General features: G+C 55.6%; 1 protein-coding gene across 1 annotated transcript; it reads left to right on the top strand.

Moving 5' to 3' along the window:
• Positions 1-619: 619 nt before the first annotated feature.
• On the top strand, positions 620-24490 carry BDKRB2 (bradykinin receptor B2). Its single transcript, XM_016201015.2, has 3 exons — positions 620-679; positions 20210-20324; positions 23383-24490. Exons 2-3 carry the CDS (start codon positions 20251-20253, stop codon positions 24488-24490), a joined length of 1182 nt encoding a protein of 393 aa, XP_016056501.1. The 5' UTR covers positions 620-679; positions 20210-20250.
• Positions 24491-24823: the final 333 nt, after the last annotated feature.

The following is a 24823-nucleotide window of genomic DNA, read 5'->3' as shown; positions in this document are numbered from 1 at the left end:
GAAAACAAATTGGGATACGCAGGAAATGTGTTAGACAATTCTGTTCACTTAAGGAGTATGCCAGAGGCAAGAACACGAGTATTTCGGGGTCACCTGCCAGGCAGCCACTATCACATCTATTATTTCATTTAATTGCAACAGGGGGTGCAGAGAGGGTAAGACACGGACCCCGGAGCCAGGCGGCCTGGGTTCCTGGGAGGATCAGCTGAGTCCATGCGTTTGTGGGCTGAGGAAAGGGGCCGCCTCAGAGTAAAAGCTGCATCGTGTCGGGACCGTGTCGAACGCTCCTCTGAGACTCGTAGGGCAGCCACGGTCTACACAATAGAACTTTCCTTGGGCCAACCTGGAAATTGGTCTGTGGGACCCGCGAGCGGAGAGGCCCGCAGAGGCCTGGGCAGCCGCCGCGTCCCACCTGGTCCCTGGGACCTGGTTTAGAAACTGCAGCCAGCGGGCTCAGGGCGGTGGGCAGGCCAGGCGAGGGGCTGGGCTGGAGGTGGCGGGAGGAAGTGCCCAAGGAGGGTGATGACATCACAGCCCAGCCCTTGAAAGATGAGCTGTTCCTGCCGCCGCTCCAGCTCAGCCGGCTGCAGCTCCTCGGAGGGGAGGGGACGCCAGGCAGCCCTGCGGGACGCCGGACACCGGAGCAACGGGGGCGCCCGCGCAGCTCCCCCCAGACAAGGTGGGTGCCCGCCGGGCCAGGGCCGGCCCAGCCGCCCAGCCTCTGCTCGGGGACAGGCAGTCCCAGCACAGAGGGGAGGTGGCAGGTGGGTGTCACAGGGGCTGAGTCTCAGGCTGGGACAGGAGTCTCCCTCAGGTCCTGTGGCGTTTGGGCAAGTTCCCTTCCTTCCCGTTGCTGACAAGGGACAAGAAGGGCCCCTAGCAAGAGGAATTGGCTCTTTTGTTTTGGGTTTGTCTTCCGGCATCAGGGAGACAGACGGGCACGTGTGTGTTTGTGTGACATGTTTGGTACAGGCTTGATTTGATTTTCACACTCTGGCGGACGCCTCGGACAGAGCTTTAGTCCCCGAGAGGCGAGGCAGGGACGGGTGTGGGCTCAGGCTCCCGAATCTGGCTTTTCACTCACAACTGTGCTGCTCCCTGGCCCTGTGTGACCTTGGACATATTGCTTACCCTCTCTGAGCCTCGTTTCTCTGTGTGCAGAGTACTCTGCTGGCCTGCTCCCCGGGGCGGCCGGGGTTTAACTCAGACCAGGGTGGTAGGGAGTTTGTAAATGTTGGCTGATGTGCACTGAGGTGGTGATTTTAACTCATCTCCTCCACACCACACCCCTGTCCCGGTGCAGGACAGAGGGATCGAGAGCATAGGCTTTGCATCCAGCCCTGGGTTGGAGTCCCAGCTTTGTTTCCATCCCCTGCATGACATTTTTGACCACATTTCTTCCCTGTTTCTTGGGCCATAAAGATGACCTGGCAGGGTTGCTGCAAAGGTAGAAATGGGCTCATTCCTGTGAGGGGCCACATATGTATGCAGTCGGCGCTCAATAAATGGTAGCCCTTATTAGAACTGCTGAGGGCAGGCTGTGTCCTGGGCCCGGGCGGGGGTGGAAGATGGGCGTTGCTCTCCGGGGCAGGTTAGAATGTGCCTCCCTGAGTCACCAGCTGCCCGTGGCTCCTGCAGCTCCGCAGGAAGCTTAGGTCTGGCCCAGGTGTGGGGCAACGGGCCCGGGCCAACCCCACCTCTGAATTCCTTCTCTGAGACTCCAGGGAACACTGCCCTCCCCCTTCTCTGGAGAAACACCGTCTGTGCCCTCTGGGCCCTGGCAGCAGTGGGGAGATGGGGACACTGTAAGGGGGAGCCCCACAAGCTTGAAGGCGTTTTCTGGGGAGGGAGGCCCATAGGAGAAAGGGGTTTGGAAAACATTAAAAACAAGAAGACTCCCAGGCAGACCCCACAGGCAGGACCCCAGGGTCTCCACTCAGCTCTGTCCTGAACCCACAAAACCCCTGCAGTCTCCTACCCCAAGACCCTCGAGGAAGAGATGAGGAGACTGAGTGTCAAGGTGAAGACATAACCTAGCAGAGCCCTTTGCTCGGTGTCCAGGGAAATGCCTCGACCTCCTGGGGACTCAGGCTCTGTCCCCAAGGGAAGGTGCAGGTGATTAACGTGGATGGTGAGGTTAGACCAGGCTCAGGAGGTGCTGGCCGATGGGACCGAGCAAGGGAAAGAGCTGCGCCACGTGGTCTCTGCTGACACACTGACTGTGTCTGGATACAAGTTCAGAGGGGTCTGAGGGCGATGCCAAGGGCTGCCCCTCACCTCTGCTGCCTCGTGGTCAAGGAAGGGTCCACCTGGGGCAGGCAGAGTGCCCTGCAGACCCACCAGGGAGCTCTGGCTTTCAGAATGGAGGCAGAGATCTTGTCTGTCCCATCACAGCTCTCTCCCTGGCACAGGGAACTGTGCCCACCACAAGGCGGGCTCTGGTTGTTATTGCTGAATGGTTGGATGGATGGATGGATGGATGGACGGATGGACGGATTGGTGGATAAATGAACACTGGTCACAGAGCAGGCACTAAAAGCACACAAAGTATATCGCTACATGAAAGAAGCCAGACTGAAAAGGCTACGTGCTGTAGGATCTCAACTCTATGACCTTCTAGAAAAGGTAAAACATGGAAACAATAAAAATATCAGTGGTAGGATGAATAGATGGAGCAGAGAGGGTTTTTAGGGCAGTGAAGCTCTCTTGTTCAATGCTGCAATGGTGGGTACATGTGATTATGCATTTGTCCAAACCCACAGAGGGTTCAAGGCCAGGAGTGAACCCCAATGTCAACTGTGGACTTCGGGTGATGATGACATGTCAGTGCAGGTTCATTGATTGTAATAAATGCACCACTCGGGTGTGAGGGGAGGTTGATGGTAGGGGAGGCTGTGAGTGGGGGTGGCTGGAGGAATATGGGAAATCTTTGTACTTTTTGCTCAATTTTTTTATGAACCAAAAACTGCTCTAAAAAATAAATTCTATTTAAGAAAAAAGAAAAAAAAGCACACAGAGCAGGCCTGTGTGTTGATTTGAGGAGTCAATAGGTGCTTGGAGTATCTCAGGGCCATGAGTCAAATGATGAGAACTTACTAAGACTTGATCCCCAAAGCGCATCATTTCCAGTGCCCACCCAGTCCGGGCACGCCCTGAGCCCCGAGTATCAACCTCAGTGTGCATGCTTCCAGGGACAGAGAGCTCACTACTTTACAAGGCAGCTCACTCCATCTCAGGAGAGCTGTACCGTTAAGAAGTTCTTTAGACTGATGCTAAACTACTTTCCCACTGAATACTTTCTCTTTTTTAGAATTGGACTGAAAATTCTAGTCTTTATTGTTCTCTCTGAGCTAAATGTCCACAACTCTTTCACCAAAACACACTTTCCACGTCAAATCCAAGGAGTCGGGTGTCTCTTTGGCTCTGTCATCAAAGTGGGGTCTATAAGGTTCTGGAGATAGAAAAATGTGAGCCCCCCAAACCATCACAGCACAAAGCAGGCTGGAACAGACCTGGGCTCTGGGTTCAAATTCTGACTGTTTCTTGACTAGAGAAGCTCTCTGAGCCTCAGCCTTCCCAACTGCACAGTGGGGCTTATCCTTCCTATTTCTGGGACCGCGGTCCAGGTTAACTCAGATGGCCCAGATGCAGAGGAAGCAGGGGCCGGGCCCACAGCAGGTGCCTACCTAGCAGACAGATGGCCCAGGGGACCAGGAAAAGAGCCTGGGACTGTCAGAAGGGTTGTCTTTGCCCCACAGTGGCTTGGGGGTTCGCAGGGAAAGGGCACCCCAGCATACCCACGCTCATGTTCCTAGGCAATGCACCCATGGTGGTGCCTGCAGGCGCCCAGACGCTCTTCCCTGAGGCTCAAACATCCCACACCCGCCTCAATGCCGTGGGCCTCGCTGACCTCCGTGGCCGGGGGGTTCCGTGCAGTGGGACACAGAGAACTGGCTTCCAGATCCCAGCCCAAACTCACATGCTAGTTGAGCGACCCTAGGCAAGTCACTTTGTTTCTCTGAGCCTCTTGGGTCCCCGTCTGAAAATCAGCAGAGTCTGTGCTGGGCATCTCATGGGGTGTCATAAACTGTAGAGTGCTGGGCACTGGCACAGCCCGTGGCTTCTGTGTTTGTTATTGTGCTGATTTGTACCCATGACGCCACGTCCCCTATTCTTTCCTGCGGGATCCCTGAGCAACCATGCTCCAGGGCGGTGTGTCCTGATGGGCAAAGACCAGTCATTTTCAAACTTTGCTGTGCCCTGGAGTCCCCTGGAGGTGGGTCCCCCACGCAGACTCCAAGGCCCTCCCCTGGACTCCGACTGGGGGTTCTCGGCTCCCAAAGACTTGCTAACATCTCCAGGGATTTCACAGCAGGGAGCCTCCATCCACACCTTAAGGCAAACTGCCTTAGCAAAGGGCTTTCTGAGGGGAGCAAACTTGGGAGGAACTCCCTGGACCCTAATGCCACCTCCCCGACCCCTCCTCTTAGTCCCCACAGCCGATCGACCTGGGGTCCCTAAACCCTGGCACAGACATTCCATCTCTGTCCCTCCCACCTGGTCTCAGGACTGACAGACACCTTCTCCCTGAGAACACAGACCCTCGGGAGCCCCCAGCCCAGCTCCTCTGGAAGTGGACTTGGGCCTCAAGGTTCTGGGAAGCATCATATTGTGTCCTGTCTCCCCCACCCACTGGAAGTCCCTCGAGGGAAAAGACTGAACCCAGCCCAGAGTGTGGCACCCACTGTGCACCCTGCAAGGGTGACACCCTGCCCATGGACCGGAGGCTCTCTGGGGTCTTTCCAGAGCCTCTGAGACGGCACCTTCCAGCCAAATGTGAAATCAATCCCATCAAATAATGCAAGAAAAAGAAAGACACGTTATACAGAAAAAATTAGCGTGATCAGTGAGACCAGTTCAGTGCTAAGGTATGGCTAACAAACTGGGTGGAGTGTGATTATGAAGATGATTAATAACTGCTTCAAAAGGATACTTAAAATAGAAAAGACATAAAAACTTAAGCAATAATCTGGGACTAAAATTCCTCATTATTGTAACTAAATCTGAAAAATGGGAAGGGGGAGGAATGGGGGAAGGAAAAGTGTGCTAAAGATGTTCTCGTACCCAGAAGAATAGTTATTTTTCTACTTGATGTTAATAGGTAGATACAGGTTTTAACATGTTTGTTAAAAATTGAAAGATAACCTTTAGAAGAGAAGATCATATATATGTCTACATAAAATATGTTCCATTTATTATAAATTATATTACTTTGTACTCTACAAGGAATTACATTCTAAGGAATGTATACAATCTCAGTAAGTCCCAGATGTAGAAACCCGACAGGCTGCACTACTTGACCTTGCTGTAGAACACATCGAACATAGAAACCGAACATCACGAACCACTTGACATTTTAGAAAACACTCTTCCTCACAGCTCTTCCACCAGGGACAAGACTGAGATTATAGATATTTGAGAAGTGATTGACTATGAGAATGCTACAAATCAAGTTCATGAGAGGCAGCCAAAGCCATACTATTAGAACAACTCATAGCATTCATTTTGTATTATTATTAAACAATAAAGATGGCCAGTAAATGAATAAAATGTTCAGTTTAAGAAGCTAAATAATAGACAAAAACAGAAGACAAAAGAAAGAAAAAAGAAGTAGAAGACAGAAGAGTGACGACAAAGCAAAATGATTAACTAGAGAGAAAAAAGCATTAATATTATTAGTCCATCTAAGGAAAAACCAAGAGCCGGCTCTCTGATGAGAGGGGCGGAGGGAGTAGCAGGAAGAGACGGGTGCTGTGCAGAGAACTGCAATAAGATGCTGGACAGAGAGCCATGGGGGCCCCTTTACTTGGTGGGCAAGCTCAGCTGGCAGCCGCAGTGGGCCCAGGTTCTCAGCCTTTTCATGGGCACACTGTGTGGGGAGGACCTGCCTGCCTGGGGGTACCTATCAGCCCCAGAAAGGTCTCCATTCCTCCTTGCCCCCGTCCCCCGGGAGAGGGGGGTCCTCTGTCCCTGAGCAGAAGATGCTTTATCTACACAAAGGCCAGTAGCATTTAGCTGAGGCTCCACCTTCTATGCTTCTATGCTTCTGCCTGCATACCGAGGTCTCAGTCGGAGCCCATGGATCAACACGCTCACAGATGTACTATGTATTTAGCCACCAGTATTTTTTAAAAGAGTCAATATTTTAAAATTGAAATAATTCAGGTTAAAATTCAGATTTCCCAGCTTATCTAGAAATGCAAGCAGCTCTGGCCAAGCTGAACTTGACCCTCCCACCTGGTCACACGCAGCTCTTTAGGTGAGGCCTTGGTCTTCCAGTGCCCACAGTCCCCACCCCGCACACAGCCCCAGCATCTGCTCCTCCCACCTGCAGCCCACCACCTGGTCAGGGCCTGTGGGTGTCTAAATTTGAGGCCCTGCTTTGCACCTGTAGATCTTGAGAAGTGTGTGCCCGAGGAAGGGCCACCAAGGCAGAACTGAGCCTGTCACAACCAGCAGAAAGAACTTTCTCAGAGGCGTGGGGAGGAGACACCCACTTCCCCAATACACACTCACTCCCCACACGTTCACTGGAAAGAAAATCCCATGTAAGGAAAGGGAAAGGCAGGCCTACCCCACACTGGACTCTGGGGGCCGAGCTATTAAATGGGCCTGTGGTATCACTGCAGAGAGCCTTAAAGACAGAAGAGCTCCCAGGCCTAAGGCAGGAACAGCCAACAGTGCACTTGAACCATGTTGGAGAGCCTGACTCTTCTGAAAAAAGAAAGGAAAAGCCAGCATGAAACTGAGAACAAACTGAATGACCCAGGATGTTAAGCACACCAGGCTCTCTGATGCCTCTTGGCCTTTGTTCATGCTGTTCCATGCCTACAGTGCTTTTCCTGACTCTCCTCCAGATACTTCACCTGCCTTATTCCCACTCATCCTTTAAGATGAAGAGGTCTCTTCTTTTAGGGAGCCTTTTATGCCCCTTTCCAGTGGGTTAGGTCCAGCCTTGGTGCCCCCACAACTGCCTGTGGCCCCTCAGTGACAGTACTAGTCATGCTGTGTTGTGGTCATCATTTGTCTGTCTCTCCTGCCAGCCTGTGAGCCCCCCTCAAAGGCCAGGGCCTCATCTTATCCATCTGTCCATCCCTAGCCCCCAGTGCAGGACCAGTGTATACACATCCTATTAGTCCTATTTCTCTGGAGAGCCCTGACTCTCTCTCTCTCTGTCTCATACACACACACACACACACACACACACACACACACACCCCATACGCACATGCACACACATGTACACACATACCTCATACACACATATACATAAATACGCACACTCACGCACTGCCTCTCTGCAGCCTGCATGACCCACAGCCAGCTTGTGACAGGTCTAGAAGGTCTGAATTATCTCTGTGGGCAAGTGTCAAGTTCTTTCTCCTGGGCCCAGGTAAAGAGAGGGTGTGCCAAGTGGGGAAGGGAATGCAGCGGGGTAGAGAGGTCACAGGAACTGCCCAGTGCCACACGGAAGTATATCTCAGCCCCAGCTCCAGGCAGCTGGGCCACCCACAAGTGTCACAGTATTCCTCTGATCCACCTGCTAGGCAGGGCCGTGTCCCCACGTGAGAGTCGAGGAAATCGTCTCCAGAGGTGACACAGCTAGTCGGAGGCTGAGCCGGGTTGGGACCTGGCCTGGGCCTTCCCATAAGGATGCTGCACCTGCCAGGAAGCTGAGGCGTAGCTAGGTACTCCCGAGGGGTGCTCAGGCCGGAGGAGACCAGCCTTGCCGCTGGGGAGGGAGCAGGAGACAGGGCTGGAGATGCTGCTGGGAGCCTGAGGCCCCAGCTGGGTGCAAACCGCCTACTAGACGCCTTGCATCTCCTGACAATGGCACATGGTTTACTGTGAGGCTAAATACCAGTCTCAGGGACGGTCCTTGCAAGCAGCCTGGGGAATTTCTTCCAAGAGTCTGTTTGGACTGTGGTGGCTGTGGCGGAGGGGCTGGGGTCACCCGGGGCAGTGACTGCACAGAACAATTTGTAGATCTGGGGACAGCAGAGGTGACTGTTATTCCTGAGGCGGGGAAGGGACCTGAGGGCTAGTGAGATCCTGAGGGCCAGGGGCGACCTCGCTGGGTCCTGGCCACAACCTGCACACTAGAGACAATGCTCCTTGTCCTACAGGTGGGGGGACCCAGGCTCAGAGAAGGGCCACTCACTTAAAGTCACATTGTTGATAAAGGGCAGAGCTGGGATCTGAACGCCCCTGGTGTGACCGGTCGTCCAGGCTCTTTCGTTACACAGCTGGCCCCTTACACGGAGCGGCGAGGGGAGGCAGGTGGAGAAGCCAGAGGTGGGGGCCAGGGGAGAGTGGCAGGCAACTTACAAAGGAAGAAAAATCCGTTGGCTTCTGGTTTTTTGCAGCAACAAAGACATCAGACCCCCAACAGGGCCATCCGCAGACTTAGGGGAGAAACAGGTCAACCCTGAGCGGTCCTTCATGAGCGGGGGGAGCAGAGACCTGCTCACAGGCGGAGGGCTCCAACTTGCCATCTCTGTCACCGTCACAAAATATCATTCAAAGACCTAAACCAGGCCCCAGAGGCTGCGGAAACGTTTGCTCCTGTTCTTTTCTGTGTCTCATGAGGACCCCAAATTCAGTTTGAACCCGGTGGCAGGCATGGCTTTTGCAGCCCGGCAGGAAACCCTCCGCAGCACCTCATCCCGGTGCTTCTTCCTGGGTTGTTAGAGGCCCACTGCATCTACCTGCTCAGGACCGCTGTTTGGTTAAAACAAAAAATCATTGAAAAAACATTCATAAATACTTAACATTTCCTCTGAAATGAGAACAGGATTGTGCAAATATTTACTAGTTTTTAATGTAAGCAAGTTCTTTCTTGGAGCTCGAGTTGGCTGCTTATCTTTCTTACATAAGCTCACCCATAACTCAGCCCCTATTTTTAAGAAATTGGAGAAAACACTTGGCTTATTTAAACATTTTTATTACAAAAGTAATATCTGTTCTTCATAGAAAAATTGGACGCTACTACAAAGAATTTAAAAAAACACAGAAAAGCAGCTCAGGGTCCCAGGCTCAAAGGCGGCCACCAAGAGCAGTGACTTGGCATTTTCCCTCCCACGTTCTACACACGATTTAGTGCCCAGCTTCTCCCCACCTGACGTGAATCAGGAGTGTTCTCTCTTTTTTGGCGAACTCCTAGAGCCACACTTCCCACATCGTGAACCGGTTCCCTGGTCCTGAACACTCCAGGTTTTCTTATTTCCCTCGTCTACGAGCTGATGAGCAGCTTTCTGCATTTTCCTGCCCTCTGATTAATTTTCAGAAATAGCAACCAAAGAGGAAATGGCATTTTTAGAGGTTTTTTATTTGCTTCACCAAATTATCCAAAAATTAGATTTTCTAGAGACAGGTTCGGGAGCCACTCCGCCCTCCTCTGCCCCACCCTATTCAGAGAGGACAGCTGGGTGCCACCCGCGTGCCTCCCTCTGTCTGTAACCGGCCCCTAAACTCTTGCAAACCAGATTGTTCTCTAGGTGTCCTGGCTCGGGGGCTCCTGCAGGAACTGGGCCGAGCAGCCGGAGGCTGGAGACCGGAGCTCATCGGCCACAAACTCCTACTAATAGTAATGGTCCCTTAGGTTGACCGAGTGCCTACGAATAATCCATCCCATTTCACTGATAAGGAAACTGAGGCTCCAAGAGGTTAAGGGGCCTGGCGGCAGGCACAGAAACCATGGGCCCCTGTCCCTGAGCCAGGCTTCGGAGCAGAGCGTGTGGGGTGGGAGCAGCTTGGGCATGGCCTCTGCCTGGCCCTGAGTCACAGCAGGCAGCTCAGGCTTTTGTTTCTGGTCCCCACGCTGTGAAATCCAGGAGATTAGGCAAGTTCACACATGTCAAATACTCTCCATCCCAGCTCAGGAAGCTGGCACTTCCCAGCTGCTTTAGCACCAGGACGATGCACCCGGGGCTCTGCACGCCAGGCAGGGTCTGCGAAGCCCCAGAGCCCTGGGCCAGGTCTGAGACCCCTGTGCCAGCTGGGCTGCGAACACTTCCTATGCAGAGCCAGGTACAGAGGGAACAGCTCTCTCCCGCCCCCCCCAGAAGGAGGAGGCCTGGGGGGGCTGAATCTTTGCAGATGCTGGGTGGGCTTGACCCCTGCGCTTCACAGCTGGCTAGCCTGCTGGGGGTTAGTGACCTGTCTGAACCTCACTTTCAACCTAAAATAGAATGGGGTCACGCCCAGTGTAGCCCTCTTACAGAGTTGCCTGGGGAATTAAGGGACACCAGGTCTGTAGATCTCCTGACAAGCAGTTGGCACCTCCAGTACCTTCAAATCACACAAACTTAATATTTGTGTCTCAAACCAGCAAGGCCAAGGGGCAAGGGGGCCGTGGAGTTGGGAGGGGCAGCCACGTATAGTTCTAGGGCCTAAATCCAGAGAATTTAAGAAATCTTGGTCCAAATACACCAAAAATATTGCCCACACTTTACTTGAACACTCCCGGTGATGGGGAACTCACTACTGCAAAGAGCAATGCAATTCAGCAGACATTCAATTAGCAGCTACGCTGTGCCAGGACCAGGTCCTCAGGAAAGTGAGGACACTCGCCTGTGCCTGAAGGACTGACGGTGCGGTAGTCAGGATGGGTGTGGAGAAAAAGGGAATAAAACAATATGTGTGTGTGTGTCTGTGTGTGTGTGTGTCTGTGTGCCTGGGTATGTGCGTGTCTGGGTGTGTGTCTGGGTGTATGTCTGGTTGTGCCTGTGTATGTATGTGTCTGGGTGTGTCTGAGTGTATCTGGGTGTATGTCTGTGTGTGTCTCTCTGTGTGTATGTCTGTGTCTGTGTGTGTGTGTCTGTGTGAGTGTGTGCATACACATGCAAACACCAGTGACTGAAATATGAGTGAATAGATTCACTACCATGGTGAGACACCCCTGACACCAGAACAGATGGATGTAGAAAGCTGCCAGTCGCCCACTGTCTTAGCTGAAGGACATTCCAAAATAGCCTGCGCAACCCCACCCCTCGCCCTACAGATGAAGAAACTGAGGCCCCGAGAGGGACAGCCCCTGCTCGAAGCCACACGCTGAGTCAGTTTGACCACAGTCAACTTGGCTCTTTCGCGGCTCCTTTATCTGTCTGGTGGCTTTGGGAGTGATCACACGGGTCGCATTTATGAGTCTGTGACCTTGGATAAATCACTCTCTGACCCTTGGTCTGTAACAGACATAACAGGCCCTGGCAGGACCATGGCTCCACCCTCTGGGGAATCATCTCCCTCCCCCCTTTTTCCCTCCCTCCATCTCTCCCTCTGGCATCTCCCCCGCCCTTCACAGGGCAGGTTCCCCCATTTCACCAAGAGGTTAAGTTGCCTCCCCCAGCCATCCAGCTGGACGAATCCCGACAGGTCCAGCTCCGCCTGGCTCCTGCTTCCAGGCGCGAGGTGGACACCAGAGCTGGGGACTCGGGGCCAGCTTTCCCACCCTCCTCTCTTCTCCAGCCTCCCAGAGCCGGGCCCTTCCCCTGCAGTGGACCCTGAGAGGCTCACCCCCCACCCTGGAGAGTGGGGGCCCTTCCCCTGCAGGTGGGCCCTGAGAGGCTCACCCCCCGCCGGCCCCGCCTAGGAAAGGCGCAGCCCCGCAGAGCAATGCTCTGGAATCCCGAAGGTTCGCACCCGCAGCCCAACTGGGCAGAGGGCCGTGGTCACGTGGCCGCTTTGACTGGACTATGGCTCTGACCTGGGAGGCCTGGCAAGGCAGGGCCAGGACCTGGGATCCTTGGAGCTTTGGGGGAGCAGGGCAGGGAGGCAGGGAGACTCCTCAGCTGTGCCACTCCCAATGATGGGAACTTGCTAAGAGTGACTCACTCCACCCATCTCCTTAAGAGTCTTTGGATGCCGATGAGAGATGAGGTGAACCCCTGAAAACACAATATGCCAATCCCATTGCTTCTGCTTGCATGATTCTCTGAATGGGGAGCTCACTGCTTCCCCATGGCAGCTTATTTTCTCTTTAGGGACATGGTTGTGCAAAGGTCTCCAGAATGATTCATTCTCCCAATAAGGAAACGAAGGTCCAGAGGTGCCAAGGCATTTACCCAGGTCACGCCTGGTACTCAGTGAAAGAGGCAGGACTAGAACCCAGGGCTCCGATGCCTGGACAATACTCCTTCCATCTCTTTGCTATAGAGTCTCAGACAAGGGCAGCATCTCTGCTGGCTGAGAGGTCAGGGAAGGCTTCCCAGAGGAGGTGACATTTGAGATGGTCCTTAAAAGATGGCACTAGGATATGGCTCCATGTCCCAATTGTTTGGTCCTGCCCGCCATGCCTGTGCTCTTTTCTGCTGTATCTCATAGTGAGCATGGCCAGCAGGGAACATAAGTTTATTGAACAGATGGATGGGCGGGTGGATGGGCGGGCAGGGAGGCCACTCCCGGGAGGTGAACGGCAGAGGTAGAGGTCCCTTCAGAGCCGAGGGCATCTTGTGAGGAGTCTTCAGATCCTAGATATTTTCGTGCCCCGAGGATTGTTTTTTCTCTGCAGCTGGCTCAGAGTCTCCGTTTATTGTGTCCTCTCCCCCTGTTTTGTAAACCAGGCCGGGTGACAAAAGGTCACAGCACAGCACACACTTGCGTGTGGCCAAGGAGCCGGGCCAACAGCCAGCTTGGCGGAGGCCTCGGGCCAGCCGCCCTCTCCTCCCACCCCAGTGGGGCCAGTGCCTCCCCCAGGCCACCAGGACCTCCAGGGAGCCTGAGCCGTCCGGAGCTACCTCTTGTCTGGAAAACGCACTCCCTGCGGATCTGTGGTTTTGGCTTTTGCTCTTTAGCAAGAATTTCTCTCTCTCCCCCTACCCACGCCCCCCACGCTGGGTAATAAATTATTGACATGCTCAGGACAGAAACACTGAAACATGCAGGAAAGTGAGACAAGGACAGCTTTGCCATCCACCTAAAGCAGTGGCTCTAAAGATTTTGGCGATACCCACCCTGCCTTGCAAGGGCTGGGGCATGGGGTTTGGGTTTTAACCTGTTTACAGTCAGATGACATGAGCACATGGATCTGTCTTCCACTCAGGATGGGGACAGCTATGGGGTGATAAACAAAAATAGGGGGCCTGGGTACCAGGACTCCAGGGCCCGCCACTCACCGGCTGTGTGTCCTGGGGGAAAGCTCACCATCTCTGGGCCCCCATGTTCACTTCTGTGACTTGAGGGGTCTAATATAACAGTGTCTAAGAGCCCTTCCCATGCTTCTAGTCCAGGATCCTGTCAGGTTAACCCTGGGGCAGTTTTCGGGGTAGAAGGGAGAAGGCAGGAGGACAGTGCCTGGTACGAGAATCCTGTACTTCAATTACGATGGCCCTTTGAGCTCAGTCCCCAGCAACTCCGGACATGGGAGAGCCTCCAGACCCCTGGCCACCTCTGACCTAGACCAGACCCCTGAGAGGCCAAGGCTTCTCTCTCCCTGTGGACTGGCATTTACTCACTGTGTGGCTTTACAGACATCTGATCCCTCTCTGGGCCTCAGTTTCCCCCTCTGTAAAAGAGAAGGTGGAGGTAGGTTGAACGTCTCTTCAGGCAGGACTCTTTCCCCCAATACAATTGCTTGCAGGAACCTGACAGAGAGCAGAGAGGAAGGAGACAAGGACACTTATGGGGCATTTAAAGCGGGTCAAGCATCGTTCTAAGCACTTTCCATTCATTAGCCTCTGAATCTTCACAGCAGCTCCAATAGGTGCTCTCAGCATTCCCATTTGACAGATGAAGTAACTGAGGCCCTGAGGGGTTCAGCTGCTTGCCCAAGGGTATGCAGGGCTAGTAAGTGCTAGAGCTGGGATTCTGACCTGGTTGGAGATCAGTTATGAAATCTCAGGTCCTTTGTGGTTCCAGCCCCTTGTGGATGTCTCCAGGCAGCCAGCGCAAGCTCTTCACATTCATGCACGCGCGCGCGCGCACACACACACACACACGCACACACACGCACATCCACACACACAGCGGAAGCTCCTTGCTCCTTGCTTCTGAAACATGGGGGTAATACTGCATCAGCTACACAGTGTGGTCTTGAGGATGTAACAGGCGGGGCACCCAGTAGGTTCTTCCATTTCCCCTTGCCTCTACCCTTCAAATGTGTCTGCTGGGGAGAAACAGAGAGAGGAGGCTCACCCTGCCCTCTATCGGTCAGTCAACAATCATTCATTGAGCTCCTACTAGGTGTCAGACACTCGACAGAGAAAGGAAGAAGCCACGCGAGCAACTCTGATGGATGCGCCCTGAATAAACATCTTAGAGAAGGAAGAGGGGAGGAGGGGGAGAGCTCCACAGCTCGAGGTGGTTCAACCAGAGGAAAGAACCAGCGGGGGATGCATATCAAGAGATTTGTTGAGAGGAATAGTTGTAGGGCTGGCTAGGCAAGTCCGAAGTCCAGGACTCCTGGGCATGAAAGGAAGCTGCCGTCCACAAGTCAAAATTTTTCTGGGAAACCGGGTTCTGCTCTTAAGAACTTTCAACTGATTGGGTCAGGCCCACCCAGATCATCGAGGCTCAGCTTCCTTACTTCAGGTCAACTGGTTATGGACTTTAATCACATCTACCAAATGCCCTGTGGCAACATCTCGATCTGTGTTGGACTGGATAACTGGGGGCTGTAGCTTAGCCAAGTTGACACATAAAGCCACCGTCGCAGGGCACCGGGGGAGGCTCCATGGAAGGGTTCGTAATTCAGTCGGTCTCAACTCCAGCAGGCGGAAGGGGGAAGGGCGTTCAGGCAGAGGGCCCAGCCGGAGGGAGGAACTGTCCTTGGGGAACCGGCGTGGGTCGCCGTGGTTGGCTCGCTGTGAGAATGCATTACATACAGAGGGGTTGGAATGAAGAAATGGCTTAGTAAATAACAGTAAATAATTACAATGCCTTTTTTAAGTTGTCGTTAGGACAGCCACGGGACAACATGGAAGCTTCCCTTGCCGGGATATTCCGTGTAAAACCACAGGAGAAGGGAGGATGGCCCAATGTGGATATACAAGGAGCTGTGTTTAGGGACAGAACTCTGGGAGATTTAATATTTTTAAATGCTCTTTACTGTGGTCATACTATCTTTTAAAACAAAAAGGGAGATGTTATTTTTTTTTAAGGGGAAGGAGTGGTGTCAGGAAGTCAGATAAGGTTGTTCAACCATTAAAACTACAAACCCAGCGTGGGAATGAGAAACGAAACGTGCTGAGCAGAGGAGCCTGCCCCTAATGAACAGGAGAGCGAGCCCGGGGTACCTGGGGAGCAGGGTCAGGTCGGCCAGCTCTGCCCTCTGCTGGGGGAGCAGGGGGAGTGAGAGGCTCTGCTCTGCAAGGCTCCTCGCTCCCCCCCCCCCAACTGTTTCCAAAACATTCTAGGCTCACAGTGTCCAGATGCTGGGAGGGCCCAGGCCTGTGCACCAGGTTGAGCTGGACCTTCTGACTCAGCTCTCTCCAGGAGGTCCCGGAACCCAGTTCACTCCCCAGGACGCCTGCCACCCCTCCCCAGACGGCTGGGGTCTCCCAGGGGAAGGGGAAAGGAGCCCTTGCAAACTGTGTGCGGAGGCCGAAGTTCTCCCTGCTTTTGAGGCGGATACGGTGCCTGAGCCCCCAACCCTCCCCCCAGCCCAGCATTCGCTGTGGCCTGAAGTTTACCTTTGTGATCAGCTACAAATATCATCCTACTCGGTGACCATGTGGGTCAGATTTTAGAGGAAAACATTTATTCTGGGCGATGTTGAGAGAGAGACCTCGGTGCTTTCTAGACCCTGGCCTTGACCCCCGCTTGCTGCGTAGTCTGAGAGATTTTACTTCTTTATGGAGCAACTGTTTTTTAAGAGATTGGGATGCACAAAAAACACAGTGGCGGCACAGTGGAGGGTGGAAAGGTGAATGAGGGCGGGGTGCTCCCTCTGAGAAGCCTGAAGGTAATGGGACAGATGCACACACACACACACACACACACAGCTATCTCTGAGGGAGAGGTGCCCCCCCCCCCCCGGGGACTGAAGACAGAACTGGGTGATCTCAAGGATTCCCCTGGATGGGCGGGGCAGGGGTGTCCCAGGGACACTCTTGGCTCTCCATCTGGCTGTGGAAATGCTGTCTGGAAACCGTAGCTGGTTGTGTGAGCTGGAGGGCGGGCCACGTGGAAGGGACTCCCCCTAAGTGCCACAGCCCAGGTGTGGCTGGGGCAGACAGGCCCTCTCAGGTGGGGCAGGAAGAGCCGCGCACATTCTGGGACTCGGCCACCACGTGCTTCGTGCATTTGGCACGTGCTGGTCTCCTGTGCCTCACAGCGGCCCCGGGAGGCGGGGGCTATTTTCATACTAAGCCCCAAATAGGAGGCGGATAGAGGGGGTCTCAGGTCCTGGCCTGGCTCCTGAGCCTTCAGCCTGGGCGCCAAGCCGGGCTTCCCCTGTGCGACACACGTCTCCAGGGAGGCGCCTCGGGCTGTTTCCCACACTCTGCCATCCCTCAGCCCCGCCGTCTCCGCGCCACCTCCGCACCCGTCTCTTCAATCCTGACTTACTTTTGAACTGTAACGTCATATCACCAACTCAAATAGAAAACGGGTATCGCTTGTCATTTAAAAATAAATGCAAATGACTATTATTGTATTGCACATTGACTATGAACAACGAGATAAAGTCTGGCTAGATTTGGGGGGCCAGCCTGGGCAGGGACCTGCCCTCATTGCTGGGAAATTATAGATACCAGAGAGGCGTTGGGGACACACCAGCTCAGCCAGGAGTGACTAAATGATTGGGGTTACCATCCAGTTCACAAACCCCACTTTGAGGACCCCTGGCTCTAACATGCGGCCACAGGGCCCTGGGCTGGACTTGGCTCCAGGCCGGGGCTCCAGACCAGGCAGGACTTGGCCCTTGAGGGAGCCGCTGTCGCTCTGTGGCGGCTGCCTCCGAGCCTCTCAGACGGGGTTCTGGGAAAGCTGTATAAGCTCCCTCTCAGGCTGCAGTGGAATCTACCCCTGACAGCTCCAAGATCCAATGTTTATGTGATTCAGTGAAGGGAAATATTTTTAAAATAAGTCTTCTCGGACAGAATTCGAGGGAGGTGGTGTACAAGTGAGTCAGAATGTTGAGTCTTCCTTCCAAGACATCGGTTTGAGAAATGAGGGGGAAATCGCTCGGAGTCACCTCCTCCCCACCCCCACCCCAGCCAGCCGGTGGGGGCAGGGCCCACCCTGGCTCTGAGGATGGGGAAAACCAGGCCGGAGATGAAGGGACTTACTCAGGCTCACACACAGCGCTGCCCTCCTGATCGCGGCCACCACCCCGCTGCCCACGTACCCACCACGCCACGCCCCCTGCCAAATTCCTTTAAATAATTCTCTGACATCTGATTTTATGACCCAGGGTCCCAGTAGGAAAGAGAGGGTGCATTCAAACTGGGTAATATGAACAGGATGTTTACAGAGGGTTCAGAAAGCGTGTGGGATGCTACAAGGGCCTCTGAGCTGGCACAGCCACGGTCCCACTCCACACCCTCCCCAAGTGAGGCCTGAGCTAGCAAAAGGAGGTGGCAGTTACCGGCCTCCACAAGGGACAGCCAGCCCCGGAGGCCCCCAAGGAGGGAGCTAAAGAGGAAACACCCCTTCCTCTCTCTCTCCTCCCACCCTCAGGCTCCTGCTGCAGCCCCCACTGGCCAAACCCCATGGGAAGCCAGGTGGCAGAGAGCCCAGTGTGGTCCCCAGGGGTCTGCAGGGAGAGTGGCCTGGAGCATCCCTCCATGGCTCCCACACGGGAGTTCTGCCCAGCACATACCCCCCCACACACACCTCCAAACAGATACAAAGGAACAGCTAGAATGGCCTCAGGCTCCCACTTCTCTGGGGTCCTTAAACCTCCTGGGCTCTGGGCTTCTGGAGAGATAAGAGCCCTTGACTTTGTTTTGAAAATGAGAGCAATGTTTCCAGCCATTAGCAAGCGATTAGGATCCAGCTGGGCAGATTGGGCCAGATCTGGGGTCACCAAGCCAGGCAGACTGGTGAGGGAACATCGGGCTCCTGGCCAGGTGACTGAGCTGGGGGCCTTGCATTACCTGACAGCTGTCACTGTCCCCAAGGAAACAGGAGAACCTGGCCGGGGCGTTCAATTTCTCTCTTCCCCACTGAATCTCAGCACCCAAAAAACACTCAGTGATTGTTGTTGAGAAATGAACGATTCAGACACATGACCCCCAGTTGAATCTGCTTTCCATGGGTCAGGCAGGGCCCAGCAGAAAGGCAGCCGCAGGTCTTCTTCCCCTCCCTGGAGCCCCTCCTTGAGGACCAGGACTTTACCGCTCACCGCATCCCATGCAAGTTCGGATCTGGACCTCAGGTCCGCCGGGGGTTCCTGCAAACCTTTAACGGGTGTCCATTGAACAAGGTCCCCTTCCTTTCCTGTTTACCAGTCGGGCTTTTCATTTCTAATGTGCTCAAATTTCCTGAACGAGCTTCCCCTGCCTTATCTCCACCTCCCACCGCTGAGCGAGGACAGCTGGCTTCTGCGAGCCCAGTGCCGTTTGCAGACTCCCCCGGCTGAGGAGGGGCTGGGGCTGGGGCGGGATCGGGGCTGCACCCGCGGGCACACCCACATGCACACATGCGCTCAGCTTTGCACACCTTCCCAGGCAGGAGCGAGAGGGCCCGTGGGATCCTGGAGAGAGCTCCAGGTCCGGCACCGAAGGGTCAGTTAAGACTCTGGGACACGTCACCGCACCTCTGTGCACCCCATTTCCTCCTGGGCAAGGCAAGCATACCCCAGATGCCTGCCTCCCAGGGGTGCAGTTAACCATGAGGAGGGCAGGGAAAGGCTTTGTCCCTAGAAGCCCCGCTGGGCAGAAAGGCTTGCCCCTTTCACCTGGGACACAGGTGGGGCCCGGCTCAGAGCCTGAGAGCACATTGTCATGGTCACCACAGTGGGTGGAGATGCTCATCTGTACCGTGTCCCTCATTACTCTCTAAGCTCCGCGAGGTTCTGTCACATCTCCATCACAGCAAGGTGAGCCTGTCCTCAGGTCCAGACCCCTCCCTGAGCTCCAGACCCACGCTGGGCCCAGCGGCTACTTACACCCACACCTGCAAGTCACAAAAGCACTCGGACTTAACAGGTTCAAGTCTTAGCCCGTGATCCTGTTTCTCCGAGTCAGCCCACCCCCTCCTTCCCTTCACAGGAGATAGCAGCACCCAGGCGTGGGGAGCCCTTGGCACTTTTTCACCCCCATCCCTGACCCCCCCCCCATTTCCAACTTTGCACTGGGCATGTCAGTTTCAGTCTCTGAACACCTCTGGAGTTCATCCTCCCCAGGCCCCATCATCCCGTGCTGATTCCTCCCCAGGCCCCATCATCCCGTGCTGATTCCTCCCCAGGCCCCATCATCCCGTGCTGATTCCTCCCCAGGCCCCATCATCCCGGGCTGATTCCTCCCCAGGCCCCATCATCCCGGGCTGATTCCTCCCCAGGCCCCATCATCCCCTGCTGATTCCTCCCCAGGCCCCATCATCCCGGGCTGATTCCTCCCCAGGCCCCATCATCCCGGGCTGATTCCTCCCCAGGCCCCATCATCCCCTGCTGATTCCTCCCCAGGCCCCATCATCCCGGGCTGATTCCTCCCCAGGCTCCATCATCCGGTGCCTAAACTAATGGGCTGCACCATTAGTTAACCAGTCTCCCTCTTCCACTCTACTCCTCGCCTCCCCACCCACCACAATCCCATCTCCCTCAGCAGCCACCAGGGCTTAACCCACATCCACACCCAGCTTCTTCCTGCCTCGGGGCCTTTGCTCCCGCTGCTCCTTCTGCAGAGACATCCTCCCCACCGCCATCCCTCACCCAGCTTACTCCCGCCCACCCTTGGGTCTCATAATAAACACCCATGCCCTGCCCCAGGCTGCTCTAGGACCCGTGTGACGTGCTGTCTTGGGCCTTGTGTTTTATTGCCTGGCACTTACATCAGTGTTCAGCTGTGCAGAGGCTACTTGAGCAGCATCTGCTCTTCCTTCTGCAGGAACCACAAGCTCCTGGGGGGCAGACGTGCGCCCTCCTCCCCGTCACGTCCCCAGCATCCAGTATAAGGTCAGTCTGCTAAGTGAGGGCTCCATGTCCCTGCCTCGGGAGAACACGTGTGTTTTCTGGCCCCCAGCCTGCCACCCAACCACCTTTCTCTTCCAGGTAACACAGGTGAGGCCGCACTCACGCCCCTCACAGTCCAAATGTTCTCTACCTGGAACAGGCCAATATTCCTGTCCTTTCACGAAGACCTGGCACCCACCACAGCCTATTTCAGGTGAGTCAAAGGGATTCCTCAGTTTACCATTTACGGGGGGGGGGGCTACAGCCTGGAGAACGCCAGGACCGTGCATCTCTCATCTCATTTAACAGTTGAAGCAACAGACAGTGTTCAGTCCAAAGACAACACCTCCCAAGGGCTGACGAGGCCAGTGTTCAAATCCTGGCAGACCTGTTGGGGCGGAGACAGTGGGTGGTTCTGTGGGGTTTGGGGAGGGGGTGTGCAGGAAGAGAAGACGTTTCTGGCGGTCATACCTGAGCTCTCCTGGATGAACTTGGACATGAAGACAGTGAAATTCTGAAGTCAACACCCAAGAAGTCACACGGAGATGTGTTGGGTCGCCGTGGAGACAGGGTGTCGCCAGCACATGGCTGGCATCTGGTGGAAGGCCAGAACATGCGAAAGAGCGAATGTGCGGGAAATTTGTCTCAAGTACATTAGGAGCAGGGAAAAGGGAGAGTCAGTCCTAAGGGGGGCAATGTTGCCAAGACAAAGGGGTGAGGGGCCCAGCCTGGCCTCTCCCTCCCGCGGTGGGTGTGGCCTACAAAGGGGATGATCGGGTGGCTATTCTGGCCATCCTGTGGATCCTCAGGGCCAGCTGTCGGCCAGGGGCCATGCCGTTGGCTAAGGAGTGTCTTGCTGGAAAGTCAACAGGTAGCCTCTGGAGTGATCAGTCTCTGGAGAGCTAGACCATGAGAGACCACTCCCTGGGCTTGGAGCACTGAGGAAACGGGTTTCTGTAGCTGCAGAGATGGGACCAGAGGCTGGACCAAGGGGACTGTCCGGGGAGGTCTCACCTGCAGAGGGCTCTGCAGAGAAGCCTGTCTGTTTGCACAGGTCAGGAATTTAAGGCCCAGGGGGGTGGGTTGTCCCTGCTCCATGATGTCTGGGGCCCCAGCTGGAAGACTCAATGGCTGGGGAAGCCGAATCTCCCCGGTGGCAAGCTGGTTCCCCTCCATGAGGCTGTGTGAGGACAGCATGGTGGCTGGAGCCCCAGGGTGGGCACCCGGCTCTGAGGAGGAAGCTGCAGTGCATTTTAGGACCTAGTCTTGGGCGTCACACACTGTTGCTGCTTCCACCACCGAGGCTGGTAAGCAAGTCACCGAGTCCTCTACACTCACTGACAGAGGAATTAGACTCCACCTTTGGAAGGGAGGCAGTCAACAAGTTCTTGGACATGTGAAAACCACCAGAAGAATCTTTCCGGAGAGTATTTCCTGCCCCATCCCTCGCTTCTTGGAGCCCTCCAGGCAAAGCCTCTCTCTCAGGGCCCAGAGATGACCCACGTTCCCTATGCAGCCCATCTCCTGCCCCTGCCTGCCTCTGACACCTGGTCCCCCCTCCAGACAGGCCCTGCGCCTCTGCCTGGCCTGTCCTCTCTCCTCCTTGTCCCTTCATCCCTGGAGACCCAGCTCCAGAGTCACCTCCGACCTTCTCCCCTCCCCCAGTGCTGTGTCCTGTGCCCCTCGTCCAACCCCTTGGCACTCATCAGACGCTGGGCCATGGGCAGGGCCGGGGACACTGGTATCCCCTCTGGGTCCCTACAGCCAGGGTGGGGCTTAGCCCAGAGAAGACACCCCAGACTCATTCAGAGGATGGATGTGCGAGGAATGTCGGTCCCAGGTCTCCAGTCGGCCCCTCAGGGCCTGGCAGCCAGCCGCTCCAGGAAACGAGGGGCTTTTCCTGGGAAATCCCAGAGGCAGTCAGCAAGCTCCTTCCCACTACTTGTTGCTCAGTCCCTTCCCGCTGAGCCTGTCCAACAGTCCACAGCCCAGGAAAAGCCCTTCCACCTCCACCTTCCCGCCCCTCCCCTCCCTCCCCCATGGGGCACTAGGGCAGTGCCCGATTAGTCCTGCCCTCTGGGTCGTGTCTTCATACCCACCCTTTCATTCGGATCTTGCAAGAGCTGCGCAAGGCAAAAAAAAACAAAATAGAAGCTCAGAAAGGTCATGCGATCTGCCCAAGACCACACAGCTAGGGTTGGGACCCATGTCTTTTTTCAGCACACCCAGGCCGTCTTGCTGAAGGTAGAGATGAGTCAGCCTCAACAGCAACCCTTCTAGAAAGTGAACGGCCCCGTGGTCTGAGTCTTACCCAAGAGTGAAAAGGGAGCTGTGGGTTCCTGAGGAAGCATCAATATGGGGGCAAGAACCCGCTCACCGTGGTGCTGGATGGAGTTTAACACTGCTCACAAAAAACTGTAATAGGAGTTTATAGGCTCACAAAAAAGATAAAGGTTAATGTTTGTTGAACCGAGTACAGTGCTTGGGGCTTTCTGCACATTGTCTTAGCTCCTCGCCACAACCCTGAGTGGTAGATTTTCTTATTCCTTTTACAAGGTGGATCACTGAGGTTCAGAGAGGTTAATTAACTTACCCAAGGTCACACAGCTAACGAATGAGCCAGGAGTTGAACCCAGAAAGGCGGTCGGGCTCCAAAACCCCTGCTCTCCCTCTTCATTACGTAACCTCTGATCCCCACCAACGCTTTGCTGCTGGAGGGTACAGTGACCCAGTGCCACCTTCTGCCGGAAGGAGAAAGGGCCTGGGCAGATGGGCCACGGTCTCTGAGTCAGGCTGGAATCTCCCTGTCTGGCACGATATTGTTTTTCTGTTCTAATAAATGAATTGCCTATGGCCAGGCCAGGAGAGGCGGACGGATGACCAGCCTCCCTGGGAAGGGCCCCTGCGATAAGGAAGGAATGTGCCGAGCCTCCTCCCATCCTGGAAGCTTCCAGGAGGTCCAGAGTCCGAGACTCGTGTTCAGTAGAGCCGGTGATGGATGCTGGCCGAGGAAACATCCCGGTGGAGCCACGAGACGAGGAACGGGAGCTGTCCGCATAGGCCCAAGGAGCAGAGGCGCCCACCTGAGGCCCCGGGGAGTCAGATGTGCCGCACCGCGCCTCGGAGCGCAGCCGAAGCAGAAGGGGCCGAGCGCGCCCTGACTTCGCCCTCCGGGAGCTGCTCGCTGACCGCCCCTCCCCTTCTGCATCCGTCGCTTCTCCTTCCTCCTCCGACCCTGAGGTGTAACAGCCTCTCTTCTACTTTTCTTTCAGCGCTGAAATGCTCAACAGCACCTCCCAGGTCCACCCGCCTTCCCTCAACGAGACATCCTCGCAGGGCAGCAGCTGCTTCTCCTCCGAGCTGTGGGGCTGGCTCAACACCATCCAGGCCCCCTTCCTCTGGGTGCTGTTCGTGCTGACGGTGCTCGAGAACACCTTTGTCCTCAGCGTCTTCTGCCTGCACAAGAGCAGGTGCACGGTGGCCGAGATCTACCTGGGCAACCTGGCCCTGGCCGACCTGATCCTGGCCTGCGGGCTGCCCTTCTGGGCCGTCACCATCGCCAACAACTTCGACTGGCTCTTCGGGGAGGCCCTGTGCCGCATGGTGAACACCATGACCTACATGAACCTGTACAGCAGCATCTGCTTCCTCATGCTCGTGAGCATCGACCGCTACCTGGCCCTGGTGAAAACCATGTCCGTGGGCCGGACGCGCGGCGTGCGCTGGGCCAAGCTCTACAGCCTGGTGATCTGGGGGTGCGCCCTGCTCCTGAGCTCGCCCATGCTGGCCTTCCGGACCATGAAGAACTACAGGGACGAGGGCTACAACGTCACGGCCTGCGTCATCACCTACCCATCCCGCGTCTGGGAGGTGTTCACCAACATGCTCCTGAACCTCGTGGGCTTCCTCCTGCCCCTGAGCGTCATCACCTTCTGCACCGTGCAGATCATGCAGGCGCTGCGCAACAACGAGATGCAGAAGTTCAAGGAGATGCAGACGGAGAGGAAGGCCACGGTGCTGGTCCTGGCCGTGCTGCTGCTGTTCATCGTGTGCTGGCTGCCCTTCCAGGTCAGCACCTTCCTGGACACGCTCCTGCGCCTGGGGGTCCTGTCCGGCTGCTGGGACGAGCACGTCGTGGACGTGTTCACGCAGATCGCCACCTACGTGGCCTACAGCAACAGCTGCCTCAACCCGCTGGTGTACGCCGTCGTGGGCAAGCGCTTCCGCAAGAAGTCCCGGGAGGTGTACCAGCGACTGTGCCAGAAGGGGGGCTGCGTGGCGCGGCCCAGCCCGGTGGAGAACTCCATGGGCACGCTGCGCACCTCCATCTCCGTGGACCGGCAGATCCACAAGCTGGGCGGGGCGGGGACCAGCCAGTGAGGGGGCACGGCGGGGGCCACTGTGAACGTGTGTGAGGTTCGTGGACGGGTGCTCCCCGCGATGTGCCCACCTAGGAATGGCCGTCATCCCTCGCGTGACCTTGGTCAACGGGTCGGCGCCTGCAGGGGACGCAGGAGCGTGACTCCGGCCCTGCCCCGGGTTGCAGTGAGCACAGCTGTGAGTCTGGGGTGACCCCGTGCACCCCCAAGAGCTCCATGGACATGACAGCATTAGTCGCATTCTTATTGGCTCCCACCCCTGGGCCAGTCGGCTCCTTCCCAGCAGCGGAGGGGACCTGGGAGCAGGGACAGGGGTGACTGAGCTGTCCTCCCA

This window comes from Miniopterus natalensis, chromosome 1 (genome assembly GCF_054644295.1).
Source record: "Miniopterus natalensis isolate mMinNat1 chromosome 1, mMinNat1.hap1, whole genome shotgun sequence".
Taxonomy (NCBI): Eukaryota; Metazoa; Chordata; class Mammalia; order Chiroptera; family Miniopteridae; genus Miniopterus; species Miniopterus natalensis.
This window is presented reverse-complemented; position numbering and strand designations above follow the sequence as displayed.